At 40.4% G+C, this 18,718-nt stretch overlaps 3 protein-coding genes across 3 annotated transcripts; 1 reads left to right on the top strand and 2 right to left on the bottom strand.

Annotated features, from left to right (window-relative positions):
* Positions 1-1,660: 1,660 nt before the first annotated feature.
* LOC134647556 (dolichyl-diphosphooligosaccharide--protein glycosyltransferase subunit 2) lies at positions 1,661-10,718 on the bottom strand. The gene is made up of 10 exons (XM_063501910.1): positions 10,553-10,718; positions 9,826-10,004; positions 8,236-8,504; positions 7,465-7,626; positions 6,497-6,644; positions 5,597-6,033; positions 4,923-5,085; positions 3,596-3,743; positions 2,393-2,608; positions 1,661-1,800 (listed from the first exon to the last, which is right to left on the bottom strand). The coding sequence occupies exons 1-10, from the start codon at positions 10,563-10,565 to the stop codon at positions 1,661-1,663; spliced, it is 1,875 nt and encodes a 624-aa protein (XP_063357980.1). The 5' UTR covers positions 10,566-10,718.
* A 277-nt stretch (positions 10,719-10,995) lies between these two features.
* Positions 10,996-11,719, top strand: LOC134647413 (ATP synthase subunit g, mitochondrial). Its single transcript, XM_063501767.1, has 2 exons — positions 10,996-11,103; positions 11,396-11,719. Exons 1-2 carry the CDS (start codon positions 11,082-11,084, stop codon positions 11,653-11,655), a joined length of 282 nt encoding a protein of 93 aa, XP_063357837.1. The 5' UTR covers positions 10,996-11,081; the 3' UTR covers positions 11,656-11,719.
* A 1,192-nt stretch (positions 11,720-12,911) lies between these two features.
* LOC134647691 (small ribosomal subunit protein mS29) lies at positions 12,912-18,497 on the bottom strand. The gene is made up of 8 exons (XM_063502046.1): positions 18,326-18,497; positions 17,941-18,154; positions 17,467-17,559; positions 15,776-15,921; positions 15,173-15,333; positions 14,114-14,255; positions 13,561-13,653; positions 12,912-13,143 (listed from the first exon to the last, which is right to left on the bottom strand). Exons 1-8 carry the CDS (start codon positions 18,401-18,403, stop codon positions 12,955-12,957), a joined length of 1,116 nt encoding a protein of 371 aa, XP_063358116.1. The 5' UTR covers positions 18,404-18,497; the 3' UTR covers positions 12,912-12,954.
* Between the last annotated feature and the right edge of the window lie 221 nt (positions 18,498-18,718).

The raw sequence follows: 18,718 nt of genomic DNA, 5'->3' as shown, positions 1-18,718 counted from the left end.
CTTGGTTAGTTCTTAAGCAATGAAATATGCTACAGAGTACGAGGAATGACATAAACTTAGAAGGGCTCAATCCACACGTGTTTTTAATAATTTTGTGAGAAAAGGGTAATAGAGACCTTTTTTGGATTTGTTAAAAATAATAGAGCATATTGATTGCACATACACACAAACAAATAAATAGCAAATGTTAGTGTTATGACTGTAACATCATGCACTCTCTTCGTGCACAATATTATCTAGACAAACCGATCTTTTCTGAACCAACCATACTTACATTAGTATGTATACTATAGTTCGTTTTTTTTAGCATTAGAAAGAAGGTAAGCGATTTTGACATGTCTTTTAATTGAAAAACACTTTTTAAAAAATAATAACTATTACTTATGAAATCAGAAGACTATAAAAGATCGTATTAGATTCATAATTGTTACATATTTACCGTAACTTATTTTTAAAATATGTTTTTCAATTAAAAGACACATCAAGATTGTTTACCAAATTTCTAATGCTAAAAAAAACGAAGTATAACATACATACATTTCTAATCACGCTCGTTAGATTAGAAATGTACCTAGTTTTATCGTACAGTACTTTAGATATTGCAATTTTGTTTTAAGTGTTTATAAATCTCACTTCACTTTATTGTTACAAATATTTCTGTAACTCCATGCATTTATTTGCCCTTTTATTAAAAGATCTAGCAGTCTATTCTGTCAAAAACAATGCATGGTCATACTGAAGCTTATTTAACAACATCCCGCTTCACAAATGCTCCACTCAATATTACATCCTAACTATCCTAAGGCGTATTTACCTAGGATATAAACTATGTAGTTTAATAGGCTAGAACCTCTCTAAGACATGATTATTTGCAGATGATTTCGGGCAGTCTTTGACATGCTAGATTTTACACATTCACGCTAAGTAATCTTAGTATGGCAGGTAATATTGAACGGATGAAGGTGTTATTTTCTCGTCATATATAGACCTGGAACCGGAACCTGGATAGCCCTATAACGACATCTATGTCGTTATAAGGCTCAGACCTGAGGCGTTAACACTTAGTGAGCCTTCTGTTATACTAGTTATCCTCTCATCGGGCAGGTTCCGCTAAGGCTAGACCACAGCACAAAATAGATACAGTACAGAAGTCAATCACATGTATGTATGTACTTCACTTTTCATACCTATGCTCGGCGGTCGCTCTAGGGTTGTCAACTATGACTTATGCACAAAAAATTATCGTGGCAGTGGCACTCGTATCTGGTAGAGGTCGGGGCGGGGTGCTTACCTACCTACCTAACTGTTCTGTTTAACGTTAAAACGAACCATCGAAATACAAGCAGATATCTACTTACCTCTCCGAAACCACTAGCTAGATAGCTTAAAAAACGACAATTCACCGTTTAATGTTGAATTTAAACAACCGTCCACTGAACAGTTATAATAACTTTTTTTAGTTTCTCCATAATTGCACAAAAAAGTTCACAGACGCGTGTCTCAAGCGGTTGACACTCGCGCTCGCACTGGTCCCAACCGGTCCGAGATATCGTGTCCGTGAGCAGTGTCTATGTGTGCGTTGCTCGAGCGCACTTTGTATGTAGATTGATTTCTGTACTGTATCTGTTTTGTGACCACAGCGATGTTGCCTCGCGCGGTGTTAGTGTTGTTTGTCGGCCACCAGGCGGCGCAGCAGGCGGTGGCCGGCCAGGAAGGTGACGGCGGCGAGCGGCAGCAGGTAGCGCGCCGTCTCGAACATGGACAGCCGCAGCCACAGCACGCCGTACAGCGCCAGGGAACCTGCACAACACGGATCATTACCATTCAGTTACAACAATGTTCATTGTTGCTAGAAATTAATGAGTTTTTGGTGGGAGCAGTATAATAGTTACTAGGCGCGAGACACCGCGGATATCGAATACGACCATAAGGAAGCCAAAAGGAAAATTTAGCCTAAATATTGTATGTACAGTCGCCATCAGATATATCGGCTAAGGCGCTCACAAATATCTGAAAACGCCTCTACTAGGGTTAGGGTAGGGTTACAGTGCGTGTTCAGATACTGTGAACACCTTGCCGCTCTCATACTCTCGACGTTGAATCGAATAATGTAAAAAAGCTTTAATAATAGGGGCGCGACGTAGTCAGCAGCTGAAGTTGCTAAGCGGGCGAGGTATTCAAAATTACCTAGACAGGCTCATATTCTCTTAACAATAAAGTCGCGTCAAGATCATTTTGAACACCTAGCCCGCTTAGCTACTTCTGCTGCTGACTGTACCTCCAACTTATATCCGTAACACACTACCGCACCGCACCAAGGTCACGGTGCGGTAGGGTGTTACGGCGATTATGTTTAGTTTGAAATCCAAGTTTCAGATAACGAGTATCTCACCTCCCAAGCCTAGATGGAAGAGCAGCATGCTGGGTGTGAGCGGCATGTGGGACAGGTTGACCCGGAGCTTGGCCCACAGCACGAGGAGCAGCAGCAGGGGCGCGGCGCAGGCCGCCGCGAACACGTCGGACACGAGCCGCGGCGGCCGGGGCTCCGCCGAGCGGAACAGGTGCCCGATCTCGGGGAGCGGGCCGCGACTGGCCGGAGCTGGGGTTGCTGGGGAAGAAACTAAACAATAAAATAAAAGTACACAAAATTATATGTGGCTCTCCATCAAGAGAAGAATCCACGCTTCGTGTGTTTATGCACCCTTTTCTGGTGGAAGGATCCTTATGCACATGAATTATAAGGACGTATCCTTTATGGAAAGTCACATAAACAAAAACAGTAAAAGTAACACCCACACTATGTCCTCTAGCCGCCCAGAGACCTATAAAAAGGTCTCCTGTTCCATTCTAATTTGAACTTTGTGTTGACAAAATAAAATTTCATTTTGCTTGGCAAGGTTTGACGTATGGGCGGCTAGAGGATAAAGCGCCCTTTTGAGTGTCGGCATCTAGTCAGCGCTATGGTAAATGGTGTCGCTGCGCAGGTACGCCAACGTCACGTCGAGCGGCGGCCATGGCGTCTAAGCGTTGACTAGACGCTGACAGACGTGAAACGCTAGTGTAGGATTGTCTCTTAACCTTTGATTCTTGGAAGATACGTTCCCAAGAGTATAGTAATACTGACTAGAGATGCAACGGATAGTTGTTTGGCCGGATACCGGATATCCGGTATCCGGCCGCCGGATATTTGGCCGGCGGAACTATACTTATATTTTGAGTTTTGCAGGTGCGCGTCGTGCAGGTTTCGACCTGTTTCGTAGTGAACGTTCGCGCGGACACATTTCTAGGATCGTAACGAGTTTTATCATGTCATTACGTATCACAATTTTCCTTTGACGGATTTTCAATATTAAAGACAAATAAATCGTTTTTTTAATGATCATCAAACTTAATTAAATTTGTTTTATTAAAGAAAATATTAAGTTAATATTGTTTTAAAAGAATAAACTGATTCGATTATGACCGTGACTGTTTTTTAGATTCCATTTTTTACCACAAAATGTGTTAATTTTACTATCCGGTATCCGGCCGGATACTAAAATAACGGTCGGATAGCGGATAGTAACCGGATATTCGGTGCATCTCTAATACTGACCAGGTAACGCGACTTCATGTCCGAAGTTGAGCAGCACGTCGCCGAGGTGCCAGGCGATGGGCGCGGCCGCGGCGCCGTCCCCCAGGTACAGCGTGAGCGAGTAGGCGCCCGAGCCGTGCCTCAGGTGCTTCGAGATGGCACCCACGTTCTGACAAAACAAGGGGGGGTTATACAACTTGTAGATACGAGTAATCATCTCAATCTAAGCGTAGTTTTACATTCTAAATACTAATATAGGTAACAATTTCATCATTCGATTATTTAATTATCCCGCTTTTATATCTGTTATAACGAAATATTAGGTTATAAATAACGAATGTAATGCAATGTTTCATTAATTTCATTTCATTCATTCATTCATAAATTAACTTTCACCTTTACTTCAGTCGAGTACCGTGTTTAGGAAACGAACCTTGCCGAGTGACCTAAGTAAGATACGAGATTGAAAGGCTCGATTATATCACTATTGCATACAACAGTGAATACTTTTTCTACCTAACCCTAAATAATTAAACAAAATTAGGTAAGTATCGCAATAAATAAATAGGTAAAACAAAAGACATCAACGCACTTCGCGTTCATTAAATAGTAGCGCGTTGATGTCTCTTGTTCTATCCTTTATTTATTCCTCTGGACCGCGACGACACGGGAATGGTCGAATTCATTACAGTAGACTAAAGCGTTTCGTAAGTAGTCATTATCTCATTGACCGCAGCGTAGCGAAGGTCTACGTTTTGACTCGAGCATTTTGCTTTTGTATGTCCGTATGTTCTCCTCTACAGGTCGCAATTCTTAACCGATTTTCGTGAAATTTTGTGACCGAATTCTATGACTAAATAATTTTTTTTTGTCGATCCGGTTTTTGGAAATTTTTCAAAATGGCGGAGTCGTGATAGCTCCCGCCTAAACAAATAATCGTATCGGTATCATAAGAGTTTTTTCTTTTTGAGACATATTTACATAGTAAATGGCAAAAAATGCAGAAAAATTGTATTGCTGGTTTAGGCGGTATTTAGATATTTAGTTTGTATTCGAGAATGAGTAGCCGAATTTCGTCAGCTTAGCTAAGAACTATCATGGCGCATTTTGTAAATAATCGCTTTTTTTTGTTTGCACACAGAAAGTCTGGGTTCGATCCCCAGTAAGACATAGCTTTTTGTATATTTTTTTTCACTTAAACTTCGTATTTGTTTTAAATAAATTAAAATCTTTGTATTGTTGATTGATCAAACCGCTGTGTGGCGCTGTCATCGTGCACGGTCCCAATAAGCTATGCTTGCGAGGTCTACAGCTCACAGAGCCACTAGTTATAGTAGAGTACACTCACCAGGTCGACCTTGTAGGCCTTGGCGTTGTCAGGCTCGGCCACGTAGATGGCCTCGAGGTCGGGGGTCGCCGCCGCCGCCGCCGCGGGCGCCACGCGCACGAAGGCCTGCTGCACCAGCACCGGGGCTCCGTACTTGTCCTTCACGGTCAGCTTCAGGGTCACCCTGGAATATAATCATAGTTTAATCTACTACGCGGTAACGCTGCGTTAACTTTAATTGATAGTGTCTACCAACGGAGCGACAGCTGACGTTCACGAGGCTTCATGACATATCTCTCACAACCAACGCCCTCAAAAACGATCATAATTTTAATCAATCAATGTATTTACTACAGACAACATAATGGTCCATTAACATAATGGTTTGGTAATGGTAATCACCGAACACGCGAATTGGTTGAAATATGCGATCTACCGAAGAGAAAATCCGGACATACAAAATCATTTTTGCCCAAGCTGAAGCAGAAACGGAGACCTTCGCTAACGTTCAGTCAATAAAAGGCTTTCGGCTACATATTTTTTTTATTTTTTATTTTTTTTTATTCATGATAAACTAACATACATTTTATAAATTACATAAAACTCGCCAAACTGTGGAGTTTGATGGCGAGGTACGCTCTTTTTTTATGCTAATAACTTAACCTATTTATATGTATTTCATAAAAAATACTCACTTCTGCATATGGTCCGCCTGCAGCTTTTCCGCCAGTTTGTTGGGGTAGGCCACCGTGGTGAGCCTCGGACTAGTCGTCCCGTCCACGTCCCCGATGCCCACCTCCACGCTCCCCACCTGGATCTCTCCGAGCACTGCTACATTCACGCTGGCCGTCTTACTATCCGCGCTTAGGGCTATCTTGTACAAGCCATATTGAGCTTTAATCTTGCTTAAGTTCAGGATGAAAGTTGTAGGTTCGTTCGGCTTCTGTGTTAAAGGTTGTTTAGACAGCACAACTACGTCATCGGCGAGTCTGGTGCCGGACTGGGCGACGACTTTGTCGGCCTTGAGGCCCTTGACGGGGCGCCCGAGCAGGTCCGTGATGGAGATCTCGATGGAGTCCGAGTCGGACGAGATGTACTTTTTGCCTTTGATGGCGATGGAGATGGGTGATGGCTGTGAAAGATTTTATTATAGAATTACTACTGTTGTTTTAGCATGGACTTTAGATTAGACCTTTTCAATGTGGTTTTTACACCTAGGTTTCGACTAGCAACTTTGGAGATCACTTTTAGTACCATTCAATAAATAAAGAAGTTGTTTAAGAAAAAAAATCGAATAAAGTTTTTCTAGCACCGGTTTGAAAAACATAGACAACTCTCAGACAGTTTTGTCATTATACTACGGGAAGTAGTGTCATCCAATGTATGGGAGGTGCAAATTTTGGTATCGGATGAATTAACTAGGCACAGGTGTAATATACGTAAAACTAAGCTAATCGAGCCCGGTACCCATCCGCCACCCCCTGACAGGTAGGCAGTAATTTCTAAAAAATAAACAACTACATCCCGGGCTATTACAATTTGAAGTAGGTATATTGTTCCTCGGTCGGGGGTGATGTATGTATGTCAGCAGTTACCTGGTCGTCAGCGAGGGCCTGCGCCGCGCCCAGCAGCAGCGCCGCCCCGCGCGCCGTGTTGACGGAGCGCCGCGACACCAGGTACGCGGCGAACTTCAGCTTCTGCTCCGAGGTCAGGGGCGATGGCTTCGACAGGGACTTGTACGTCCTGCAAATCAGAATTACCTAGATTTAGCTGGACAAAAAACCGGCCAAGTGCGAGTCGGACTCGCGCACGAAGGGTTCCGTGCCATTATCCGATTACGCAATGAACGGCAAAAAAAACCACGTTTGTTTTATGGGAGCCCCACTTATATATTTATTTTATTCTGTTTTTAGTATTTGTTGTTGTAACGGCAACAGAAATACATCATCTGTGCAAATTTCAATTGTCTCGGTTCATGGGTTACAGCCTGGTGACTGACAGACGGACAGCGGAATCTTAGTAATAGGGTCCTGTTTTTACCCTTTGGGTATGGACCCCTAAAAAGTACCATGGAAAACCAACATCGAACATTCTGACTTCCTGCTTTCGTGTGAAATCTTTTCCATGGTTATGCACAGTCGCCATCAGATATATCGGAGCGGTCAAGGCGCTCACAAATATCTGAACGCGCCTGTATTGTCCGGGCGTTAGAGTGCGTGTTCATACATTGTGAACACCTTGGCCGCTCTGATATTTATTTATTTTATTTATTTATTTAACTTTATTGCACAAAATATATACAACAATGTACAAATGGCGGACTTAATGCCAAATGGCATTCTCTACCAGTCAACCATAGGGCCAAACAGAGATACCTTCAATTGGTGCAGAGAGAGAAAATATATTGAGTGAGTTAAAAAAAGCAAACAAAAGCGATATATCTGATGGCGACTGTAATAGGCACAACGAGCCACCTCGAGAATCTCGATTTTCGATCTCGTCGCTGATTCTCGAGTGGAGAAACTGCTTGTTTAGTATAATAACAAATATCGGACAGTCTCACCTGAGTACGGTGGAGAGTACTAGAGAAGTGACAGGTAGGCCTCCCTCGAAGTGCAGGGCCCTGGCGTCGCTCTCGTCCGCGGCCAGCAGCACGCCCTCCGCGTGCGCCGCGCTCCACGCCAGGCAGCCCATGTGCTCGCAGAGCCCGAACACGTAGCCGTAACTGAGAGGTACAAACAATCATTATAGTTCAACTAATATTCAAGTTTTATGGCAATTTTTCGTTTTTAAAACTTTTGTCCAGCCAGCCTATTATGGATAGCTTTATCCATCTTTATCCACGTGATAAAATAACTGTCACTGTTTAACACCGTGGGAAAGAAAGTGACGGACACCGTTTTATCACGCTGTCACGTAGACAAGAACGACCATCATATCCGTACTGATATGCTTTAGCTTGATTATATACTTTCGTGCTCCTGGATATGTCACAGGCTGACGCTGCGTGTTATGTAAGCGAACATCTCGCGAACGCGAAGCGGCGCGGCGGGCCCATACGTAGTAACGCTGCGTGAGTTTTATTAAAATACAAGGTAAAAAAAAAGAACTACAGGATTCTTTTGAAAAGTATTCTAACCTGAAATATGAATATAAGTTTATATAAATTCTATTAAATTTAGTAAGCAAATCATAAACTTTTTAGCAAATATAACATGTCTTAATAACTAAAAAGTTTGTGACCAGTAATTAGTTAAATTTTAAACTGTAAACCTTCAGTTTAAGCAATTGCATGTTAAATAAAACAATGTTATCAAACAGAAAACAAACATACTTAGCCGGAGAATCATCCTTCTTCAGCAACTGAATGAGATTCTTAAGCCCATCCTCCTTGTCATACACGGAGCCCTTTCCGAGAGCCTTCAGCGAGTACACGGCGTAGTACAGCTCCGGGATGGTGGCGTCCTTCTTGTCCAGGGTCTGGGCGGGAGCGCTCAGGACCTCGGGCTTGAGGGAGTTGAGGCAGTTGGAGAGGGCCGCCGTGTTGGTGAGGTAGTACACTTGCTCAATGTTCTTGAGGTCGTATTTTATAGTTTTTAAGTCCTGGGAACAAAAACATGCAAAATAGAACATATATTGAACATGAAAACATGAAATGTAACAAACATTCTATCTTTTGTAACTACCACTGTAAAAAAAAATTGCACACCCACATTATATCATAAAAGATAAAACAGATAAAAGATTTTTATTCGTGACCATGACAAAACATGTACCAGTACCGACATGTACAAACAACAGCAAGAAAAGAAGAAATCAATAAGTGTGCAGCACGAAATGGACCCAATTCAGTATAATGCCAGCGGGTCTTCGTAGGGCCCATTTGTGGTGGCAATTTAATTGCCTATGTAATTATGTATGTATGTATAAACTATTTTATCAAAAATACAGAGTAATTGTAATTTTGAGTCATGCTGTAGCTGCAGCATGCATGCAAAATTAAAGACTTGGGGAATTTATCTTTCTTCCAACTACAGAAGGACTGCTTATGTTTTGAAGCCTTTAAGGCTGTGTGTGATCCTCCACAGCCGGACCACCTCAAGAGCCACCAGCCTACTGTATGGAAATAAGTTCTCACTTAGAGTACCAAATGAAGGTCACCAAATGGCGGATCGGACCGCCAACCTATTTATTATTATTATTCTCTTTATTTATTTTTGGTCTTAAGTTAGGTTATTTTATAATATGGATATAAAAATAAAATACAAAAACACTTACAAAAACAATACAAAATACTTATAAACATATTATAAAAAACCTAACCTAGGGTGCCGCCAGCAGCGGGGCAAGGCCCAAGCTGCCGGTGGTCAGGGCTGCAGAGAGAGGAACCGGCGGACTATCCCATTATTATTATTATTATTATTTATAAAGCAGGCAGGCAGTTGAAATAACTGATAATGCCTGTATCCAGAGTCATCAACAGAGTTTTCCGTGCTGAGTAGAATTTGCATTGTGCTTATCTAATTTGTTCTTGAACTCATTGACACTTTGGGCCGATACTACGTCTTCTGGGAGTTTGTTCCAAGCTTTGACCACTCTGTTGCTAAAGAAGTGTCTATGAGGATTATTGTAGGACCTGCGAGACACCAGCTTATACTGATGACCTCTCAGACGGTTGTTATTATTGCGTTCTAGCATCTTATGGAAGTCTTTGAGATCATAGTGTTGGGTTAGTATTTTATATGTCTCGATCAGATATTTTATAGTTTTGCTTATTCAATAAACTCAAGGAGAAACGGTCTGTCATGGTTATTTTATTTTAAGTACCAGACCCTTGACAAAACTAATTTGTGACCCCTGATTTAGGCAGTAGACATTAAGGCTGTACTTTCAACACCAAACACTATTTGTGCTATATTCTCACCTCGCAGATGTTAGGGATCTTGGCGTTGAGCTGTTTCAGGCCTTTCACCGCATAGTACAGGGAGCTGAGGTCCTTGCTCTTCAGGTTCTCCTGCAGGATGCCCTCCAGCCGCTTCACGTCGATCGTGCCCGGCAGTGTGTTGGCATGGCCTAGTGCTACGATGCTTACTAATACAAATGCTGAAAAGAATTATTAACCATTATTGCGTTGCATTATTTACCATCATTTTGAATAAAAGGTGGCATCTATTGGCTATTATTGCTCAGGACAAAATATAATAGAGAGTTATTAATAATATTCATACGAGAATTTGATATTTTTATGATGCACTTCTGTATGATCCCTTTCAAGGAATGAAAAAAATATTTTCAGCAGGATTCAACTATTACCTGATTTGCCCCGGCCTAACATGTTGTTAGAAAGTATGAAAAAGTTTTAAAAAGTAGTTAGAGACGCTTTTTACGTTAAATATTTTTGTAATGGCTCCAGTGAAATGCGGCGCTTGGGCTACTGATAACACTGACGTGTCCTTTACTGTTTACATATTTTTACCTATATTAGACATTATTAGTGCCTGTTACCAGTTAAACTTGGGTGCAAATACGGTATTTGTTGGATGATTATGTGTGTTTATTGGTTTCTAAGCTATAAAATCGTAATTGAAAAGCGGCCTACCTAAAGGTTTAGGTTATAGGGCGTATAAGTAGCTAAAGACATAAATACATACCACGAAAGTACATTTTAAAAGTAGAATTTGTATAATCCTACTTTATTCCTAAATTATTTCCGGGATTCCTTTAACTTTCTTCTTAGAAAATAAATAAAAACGAATTCATCGCCGGCAAAGCTTGACAGAAACGATCGACGTAGCAACAAAAGTTGCCAGTAGAAAAAAATATTTAGTCATAGACTATCGTCAACTTTTTTATATAGTTGGTCAAACAATTTGTCAGTAAATAAGAACTAAAAAAACTGTACTCATCCTTTTCTTTTGGGTGCTAGTACTAAAGACAAAGATAGTATGATTCTCTCTGTCTATGTTTGAAAAAAAGACGGTTCTTTGACAAACTATATGTAAAAAATTCGGTCTACTCAAACTTTAGAACCTATTCGAGACACGCATTGACGGCTACTGGCGGCCATCGCCCTTCTGTCTGATTTTGACAGGACAAATCTGATCAACTTCCATTCCAAAACCAAAAATTTGGTTTCAAATCAGTCTGCCTCCTCATCTGTTTTAATTAAATCCTACCGAAATGGCCAGCGCGTTGATTAACAGTAAGTGTACAATATTTACGGTATATTATACCAATAATACTATTTGTTCAATGTTTTGGTCGCATCAGTTATGTAATAATTCTAATATAAATTTAATAAATGAAGGTCGCAGGTCACAATTTACTAATACTTACGAAATGGCCGTAATGAGAGATTCGAGAGTTATCACAAAATAAAACTTGTATAATTGTAAACTAATCGATATTCTTAAACAGATTTGAGGTTATGTGTAAATAGTTCCCTACCCCCTATCCTAAGTCTAACATTCTCACAAGAGCTTATCATTTTCCAGATGCCATCGCCAGCGCGCGACCTAAGTTTGCCATTTTCATGAAATACGCCAAGGTAGAGCTGGCGCCTCCCAAACTGAGCGAGATCCCTCAGATCAAGTCAGGCATCGGCAAACTCCTCTCCACTGCCAAGTCGGGCGCCTGGAAGAACCAGACCGTGAAGGAGGCCACCCTGAACACGCTCGTCGGCATGGAGGTGCTGTTCTGGTTCTACATCGGAGAATGCATCGGCAAGCGCCACTTTGTCGGCTATGATGTTTAGGTTTCGGTTAAGGGTACTGTAGATATATTGTAATTCGATCAGCAAAATAAATTATTAAAATCAACGTCTGTTCATCATTTAGAGTATTTAGACTACCATGACCAGGCCTCGGAGTTTTTTTAGCACGGTAAGACTAAGGAGAGCTATGGAGTCTTTGTTAACATTAAAATTAAATTCATACTCATACTCATCCTCATTAATTAAGTTCGTCCGAATCGTTTTATAAATACTTAGACTACTTATATGTAATTAATTCTGTTTACATATATTTAATTAAATGTTATATTATAAAAAAGTAATAATATGTATATGTGTATGTTAATATTATTATATTACCCATATTGCAGTGTCATCGCTCCAATATTTTATTTAAGTACTTAACGTACCTACATACTATAATTACTGTTAAGATAAGGAACTATACGTTGTCACTGGCCACTTTAGATAATGCACTTAATGACATCATATGTCATGTATCAACATATTAAGACGTTTGATTTGTTACTTCAATATATTCATTTAAGGCAAATTTCGGAATAAATTGCTGATTTCATTATGACGGATCCACAAATATCTGAAATTTTGCACTGGATTGAACCGTACAAAGATCTTATATACGATCACGAAAAATGTGTAGTAATGTGTGTGTCTTGTGACGTACATCTCACGCAATTAAGACACACTTTTATATTAAAGCATGTCAACAGCATTCTACACAATACAAAATCTCGCCAACGTTCTTCGTTTATACAGCGCTGGATAGAACCCTATGAAGAGTTAGAGTATAATACCGAGGCCACTTATGATTAAACCTCTTTACCTAAATATGTGTATGAGTAAATCAGATGTCACATTATGTCATGAATATATAGTTACGTATTTCGTTATTGTGATGATCGCTGATATTTATTAGGTCTAGAGCTGTACATAATTTACTTGTACTTAATTAATGAGGATGAGTATGAGTATGAACTTAATTTTAATGTTAACAAAGACTCCATAGCTCTCCTTAGTCTTACCGTGCTAAAAAAACTCCGAGGCCTGACCATGACTGTAATATGCAAGAGTCAAATTTAACAAATTGCCTAGCTTAGTTTTAAGCTTTTTTCTAAAAATAAACTATTTTAATGTCATACAGTAGTATAAAGTCCATACTTGCCTGCTTACTTTTAGAAAACAAGGTTGGGATCTTAACAATCATACCCAAACAAAAACAGGAACACTTGTTAGTATTACAATAAATAAAACCACAGTAATAAATATCTACATACAAATATAATATTATCCTAAATTAAAACTTTATAACGGGGCACACAGCTCCATAAACCTATAAGGGTTGCTAGCACTGACAAACTTCAGCTCCGTCTCCACCTCCTCGGGGCCGCGCAGCCAGAGCCGGTCGCGGTAGTAGCTGGCGCAGGAGAGGAACTCCTTCTCTGAGTACCTGCCCACTTCCACTGGGATGAAGGGGTCTAAGTGCTCGAAGCCCTGGAATTATAGGATACTTCTGAAAACTAGTTCTACCAGAATTATTAATTTAGGAATACTCAGGTATAATCACGAATCATAATATTGTTATAGCAGGCGTGGCTCACTATGCGATTTCGTCGCTTTGCTACAGGTAACTAAAAGTACAAAAGTACATCCGTTCGGCCCCAATTTTGGGGAAAGCTATAAGCCGCGCGTGGCGCTGTCGCCACCTAGCGGCCATATCTGTGCTGATCGTAACAGACGCGTTTTGTTAAGAGAGTGGGTCTTCTGTACTTAGTACTATTATTTATACTGTGGTTATAGTAAAAATGAATCGCAATTCTTATAAAGCCCTGTCTCCATATCGCGCGGCAAGCTATGGACATTGGCTCGCACGGTTGCCGTTGAAGCATACCTAATGTCGGAAATACAAACCTTTTTGTAGAGCAAGTATTTGGGTAGATATGACTCTTGGTGGTCATCGGGAACCGCCAGCTGGTCCGCTGTCACCACAACTACGCCATTGCTCTGAGGAAAGAAGTAGTATATGAGTATAGGGCTTCGAAAAGCGGTATACTGGTAGGAAATATTATTATACAACTTTAATTATTTTCATGACCCCCTGACCTTTCCCTATATTTCGTAACCTGTATTGTTTTTTTTTAATAATTATAAAGCTTATGCGACCTCCATATCTTTGAAAAACACTGCTTTAGTATGTATGTACCAATTACGATTTATTTTAATCATTGTTTATTCTATTGTTATACATTTCTTTTCACAATGTGCCAGTTTTAGTTAGGCGTGGTCTACCTAGAAATTAAAAAAAGTACTTAAGTATACTTGGTCAAGCAGATCTTGTCAGTAGAAAAAGGCGGCAAATTTGAAAAATGTAGGCGTGAAGGGATATCTATTTTTTACTGACAAGATTTGCTTGACCATCAGCTATAGGTAGGTACCTAAATTAGCAAGTGAAAAGTGAACATACCCAGTCGTTGGTGGTGAGGTGTAAGAAGGAGGTGGTGAGCGTGACCTCCTCGGGCTTGACCTCTCGCTTGCTCGGGGTCCGCAGCCGCGTCAGCGGATAGAAGAACCCGTTGAAACCGTCCACGGCAACGAATGTTTTGCAACTGTAATTAATGGAATTTGATTTAATTTATGAAACAATTTAAATTGATAGTAACTAGTAAGGGGTACAAGTAAGTAAGGAGTTTCATTCTATTTTATTAGTTACACAATTCTCCGTAAGATGGCGCCGGGATGGAGATAGATCGCGCTAGCGTTTGGTCGACGTAAAATATAGCTAGAGATTGTTTGTAGGCATTTCTTTTATCAACCAATTCAGTGTAATTTAGTTATTTTTGAGTATCACTGGTTACTAAAATAACAGTTGTGATTATTAACTTGTGTAAATAAGAAGTGTGCAATCGTTATTTACATTTTTTTCTACTCCTGTACTTTTATTTGTCATTTAAAGGGCCGTGCACACATCTTTAAAACCCTACCTTATAGTTGTCAAGACAAGTCTTTAGTCTATTCCCCAAAAAAGGATTTTTGCATACACGCAGTATCTTTTTGGCACTTTTTCGATACTTCGTGTGATGACCACTTAAAAAATATTGAATGAAATACATTGTTGCCAACCTTAAATTAAATGTCATCTCTGACAAATAAGTGAACCATAGACACGTTTTTTATTTTATTTCATTCATTCTTTTCCGCCCGTTCCCTCAATTTTTGCTACTTCTTGAATGAAATATATTTGTTAAATTTACAATTGAATTTCAAAGTAAGTGCTTGGTCGTAGAAAAAGTATTGTATGCAACGTTGTTTAACTGAGTCAAAAAATACTCGTGGCGTCTTTTTTAACAATTTTCGGCTTCGCCTCAAATTGTTACTCACGCCACTCGCCTTTTTTGACCTCTCTTAAACAACGGTTGCATAAAATACTATAAGACTAAAGTCGATATCTCTATCTGTTCTGACATTTAATAGTGTGTTTTCAAGTCCAGTAGGCCAATTCGAACATACAGAGTTCAGTTCTCACCGCTTACTGCTAGACAGCAGTTTAATTTCTTGAATCAGCGCATCTATGACGTCACAAGCGTATTTGACTCTGTTGATTCCATGTTCGACTAGTTGCGATAGTGGCGCCCCCGCTTCGGTCTTCTCGCGTTTGCTCCACACGTATTCTTTTGAGAGGACCAACTGTAAAAAAAGATAATTTTTAAATGAAGGAAATAGTAAATTAGTTTTTAGTGATAATGCGGACGGTAATTAAAATTTGAAAACTCCTGAGTTTCTGCGTGAAAACGGCTGGCACACACGATAACAAAGACCAAAAGTTGGGGAATCTGTAGGACAACAATATTAATGTACAAACTGATTTATACAGATATTAATTGGTTTATTAGAAAACACAATTCCCCTAATGAGGGCGCCACTGGGCGGTTGATATTTTAAGTATGGTTTGCTTTTTTAAATTCATTGAACATATTTCTCTCTGCACCAATTGTAGGTGTCTCTGTCTGGCCTTATGACTGGTAGAGAATGCCATTTGGCATTAAGTCCGCCATTTCTAGATGGTTGTATATATTTTGTGCAATAAAGTTTAAATAAACAAATAAATATTTTATTTTGTTTATCTTACATCTGGGTGCTTAAGCAGCGCCTGGTTCTGGCTCTTAAAGTGCAGGAGCCACGCGGCTGCGTCCAGCGGTAGGTCCACGAAGCCCTCCCGAGTGGCGGAGTTCGCCATCTCCTTGTGGCGAGGGATGCGGCGGAGCCATTCCGATACTGAATGAAGAAAAAACTTATTCATTTTTCTTGTCTATGGCGTATTTATTAACTTTGATGTTTTGAAATTTTGGACGTGAACCAGTTTTGAAAGCTAGGAAGTCCTATCATGAAAAAACAACAATAGGTAACATAATAGGTGAAAGAAAAGCATTTCTAAGAAAAATGTTAAATATTAAGACAGAGTTTAGTGTAGCTATGGGCCTCGGCGCGCCGCCGCCGCCGCCTGACCAAAGCCCGGCGTGACGCCGTGCACTCCAGCGCCAACTAGCGGGAGTTACGGGTCGCTATCGGAACGCAGTAGCAGCAGTAGTTACGATAGATATGTGGATACAATTCGACAAATAGCGCATTATTAATATTTCAATTCAATTCAAAGTTAAAACACGAGTTTAAGTTTGCCTCCAGGTCCTTCAAAAGAGTAATAGGTAGTTGCCAAAGCATAGTTGCTGCACATTGGTAGGATTTGGGAGAAGTTAGAACACCTTCCTTCCACTCGTGCGTTCGGGTCTCTTGTCAAAGCTATCCAGGGGAATTACTGCACGCCATCTTTTCCATCTCTGCACATGGGAAATGTGTAAGCTCTTTGCGTCCAACTCGACACTGGATGACGGGAGAGCCGCGCCGCTAATATATCAAAGTGGGAGAGCTGTATAGCGGATGTCCGGTTCAACCAATTAAAGCTCAGTGCGTAAAGCACTTCTTTAATTCGACGACATCTCGAGTGAAGTTGAGTTCTGCGGCCTTTTAGAAATTGCCAAATTAGTCTCAAAAATGCATCGGTGTGCTCAACAGATCGAGATAGTATTACACACTGGCCCACTTTCTACAGCTTTATAAGGCACGGGTTTGCCCAGACATTGAATACTGTTGTCATCAGTGGGCAGGGCGGCACCACAGTACCAGCTTCTCCTTCTAGGCTGCATCCAACTAAGAGTGAAAAATTGGCAGTTGCCATCGTAATAATTCAGATGGGCTTGATTCCTATGCGCTGCATACAGATGTAGACTCGCTTTGCATTTTCCATGGCTTGTACCTAGACCTACTTGTACAACGGGGAGTGCTCCGAGGAATTTATTTCCCTGCCGCTTCTTTCCGCGATCGCCCTTCGCGACAAGATTTCTATCTTCACCACTTAGATGGTTGGCAGTTCTTGTGCGTTTCTCCAGAAACTTCCTGCCTTGCACAGCTAAACTGTGAAATGTGGATTGTGGAGTAAGCCTGCGGTATTTCCGGACTGATACGACCTTCAAACCTTCAAGAAAAGAGCGTATTCTCATAGGCAACGCACTTACTCGCGACGGTAATCGCTTACCGTTAGGTTTTACGTCTGCTCGTTTGCCTCGTATATCATAAAAAAATAATGATTTAAAGGAGCCATAGGTATCCAAGGTCATCAAAATCCATGGCCACGCCGCCGGCGTCACGCCGCCGCGCCTCTATTTGCCGGCGCGCCGCCGCCGCGATTTTAGGGGTCGGCGCCCATCTCTAGTTTAGTGTAAATTTTAATAACCAAGTCAGAAATTATGATTAGCATAGACTTACCCCAAGGAACATGCACAATGAGGTAGCCTTCAGTGTGAGCGTAGTGCAGAAGATGTGCCATCGTGAGGGACTTGCCGGACCCTTTCTCTCCATCTGATTGTGTTGCTCGGAAACATATTGCTCAACATTTTGAATTACAGTATCAACAGTATATTCAAATGTAATATAAATAAACATCAATACAGAAGATTAAATTTAAATGACAAATTCTATAATGAATTTTGATTTTCCTATGCAATTAAGATGGCTAAAAATATATTACTTACTTTCAAAGTATTATGATATTTATTTATCTGTATTTCAATTCTACAATACTAGAAAGTAAAACAAAACTTTTTAGCCTTTCCTTTCCTACCGTTCCTAGCATTACCATGTCTAAACACTGTAAAAACTAAAATATTATACATTCACTTACTTAGCAGCCACTAGTATAAATAAAAAACATTTCTAGAAATAGTTATTTTCAAAGGATACAAAGAACATATCTGATAACTGGCTTATCAAAGTCCGTAGCCTTAATGCACTCCATAATATCCAGCGCTGGCCGCCGCACCATGATACTAGCCTCTGTGAAGGTCTTGTTCTGCTTCTGAAAGCTCTTTGGGAACCCTCCCTGCCCGAACAGCTGCTTCACTACTTCGGGCTTGACCGTGTAGAACATGCCGATTTGGTTGTCATTGTGTTGGGACTGAAAAAAGTTTAGACTATAGGTAGTCTCTTGGCTTTTGAAAAACGGTTACGGAGACAAATGTGGTGTTGGGAGTAGCAAAGAGAGGTTTTACTTAAGCTTAAAGTACCAGAATAGATACTCTTATAGTCAATATTGGTTGTAACTTTCATGAATTCTAAAATGACTTACTGGTGAAGCTTCGGAGGTCCTAAAGTTCACAGCCTGTGAGTAACGCCGGCAGAGATGTCTCCAGTTGCGCGAAAGCATCGTGAAAATGTATGCGTGGTCAGAATTGTGTTATTTTTTAATTAATTAATGCCTTTTATTTTAACAACATAACCTACAAAAAGGCTGATTGAACTGACAGAATTTGTGTGACAGAACAAGTTGACAGCTGTTGTTCGTCTGGAAATGAGTATTACGATTCGTTCGGAAATATGCACTGAATCATATATTTTTTGGATGGTGTTCCAAAATCTCGAACCAACTTGAAATCAACAAGTTTTTAAAATGTTCGCCCAAATTTTCTCGTCACATAATCCATAGAAGTTGGTTCTTCATCGCTAACATAATAATTTTTTT

The sequence above is a fragment of the Cydia amplana genome, chromosome 4 (genome assembly GCF_948474715.1).
Source record: "Cydia amplana chromosome 4, ilCydAmpl1.1, whole genome shotgun sequence".
In the NCBI taxonomy this organism is placed as follows: domain Eukaryota; kingdom Metazoa; phylum Arthropoda; class Insecta; order Lepidoptera; family Tortricidae; genus Cydia; species Cydia amplana.
This window is presented reverse-complemented; position numbering and strand designations above follow the sequence as displayed.

Bases quoted from the DNA above. Each gene is read 5' to 3' on its own strand.
- LOC134647556 (XM_063501910.1), bottom strand. The intron at 2,609-3,595 runs GTCAGTATTAGA...TTTCTTCCCCAG, and splicing joins ACATGAAGTCGCGTTACCTG to CAACCCCAGCTCCGGCCAGT. The intron at 1,801-2,392 runs GTGAGATACTCG...CGTGTTGTGCAG, and splicing joins CTTCCATCTAGGCTTGGGAG to GTTCCCTGGCGCTGTACGGC.
- LOC134647413 (XM_063501767.1), top strand. From the start codon at position 11,082: ATGGCCAGCGCGTTGATTAACA. The intron at 11,104-11,395 runs GTAAGTGTACAA...ATCATTTTCCAG, and splicing joins GGCCAGCGCGTTGATTAACA to ATGCCATCGCCAGCGCGCGA.
- LOC134647691 (XM_063502046.1), bottom strand. From the start codon at position 18,403: ATGCTTTCGCGCAACTGGAGACATCTCTGCCGGCGTTACTCACAGGCT. The intron at 17,560-17,940 runs GTATCCTTTGAA...CAACACAATCAG, and splicing joins AGTTATCAGATATGTTCTTT to ATGGAGAGAAAGGGTCCGGC. The intron at 13,654-14,113 runs GTATGTTCACTT...TTCTTTCCTCAG, and splicing joins ACCTCACCACCAACGACTGG to AGCAATGGCGTAGTTGTGGT.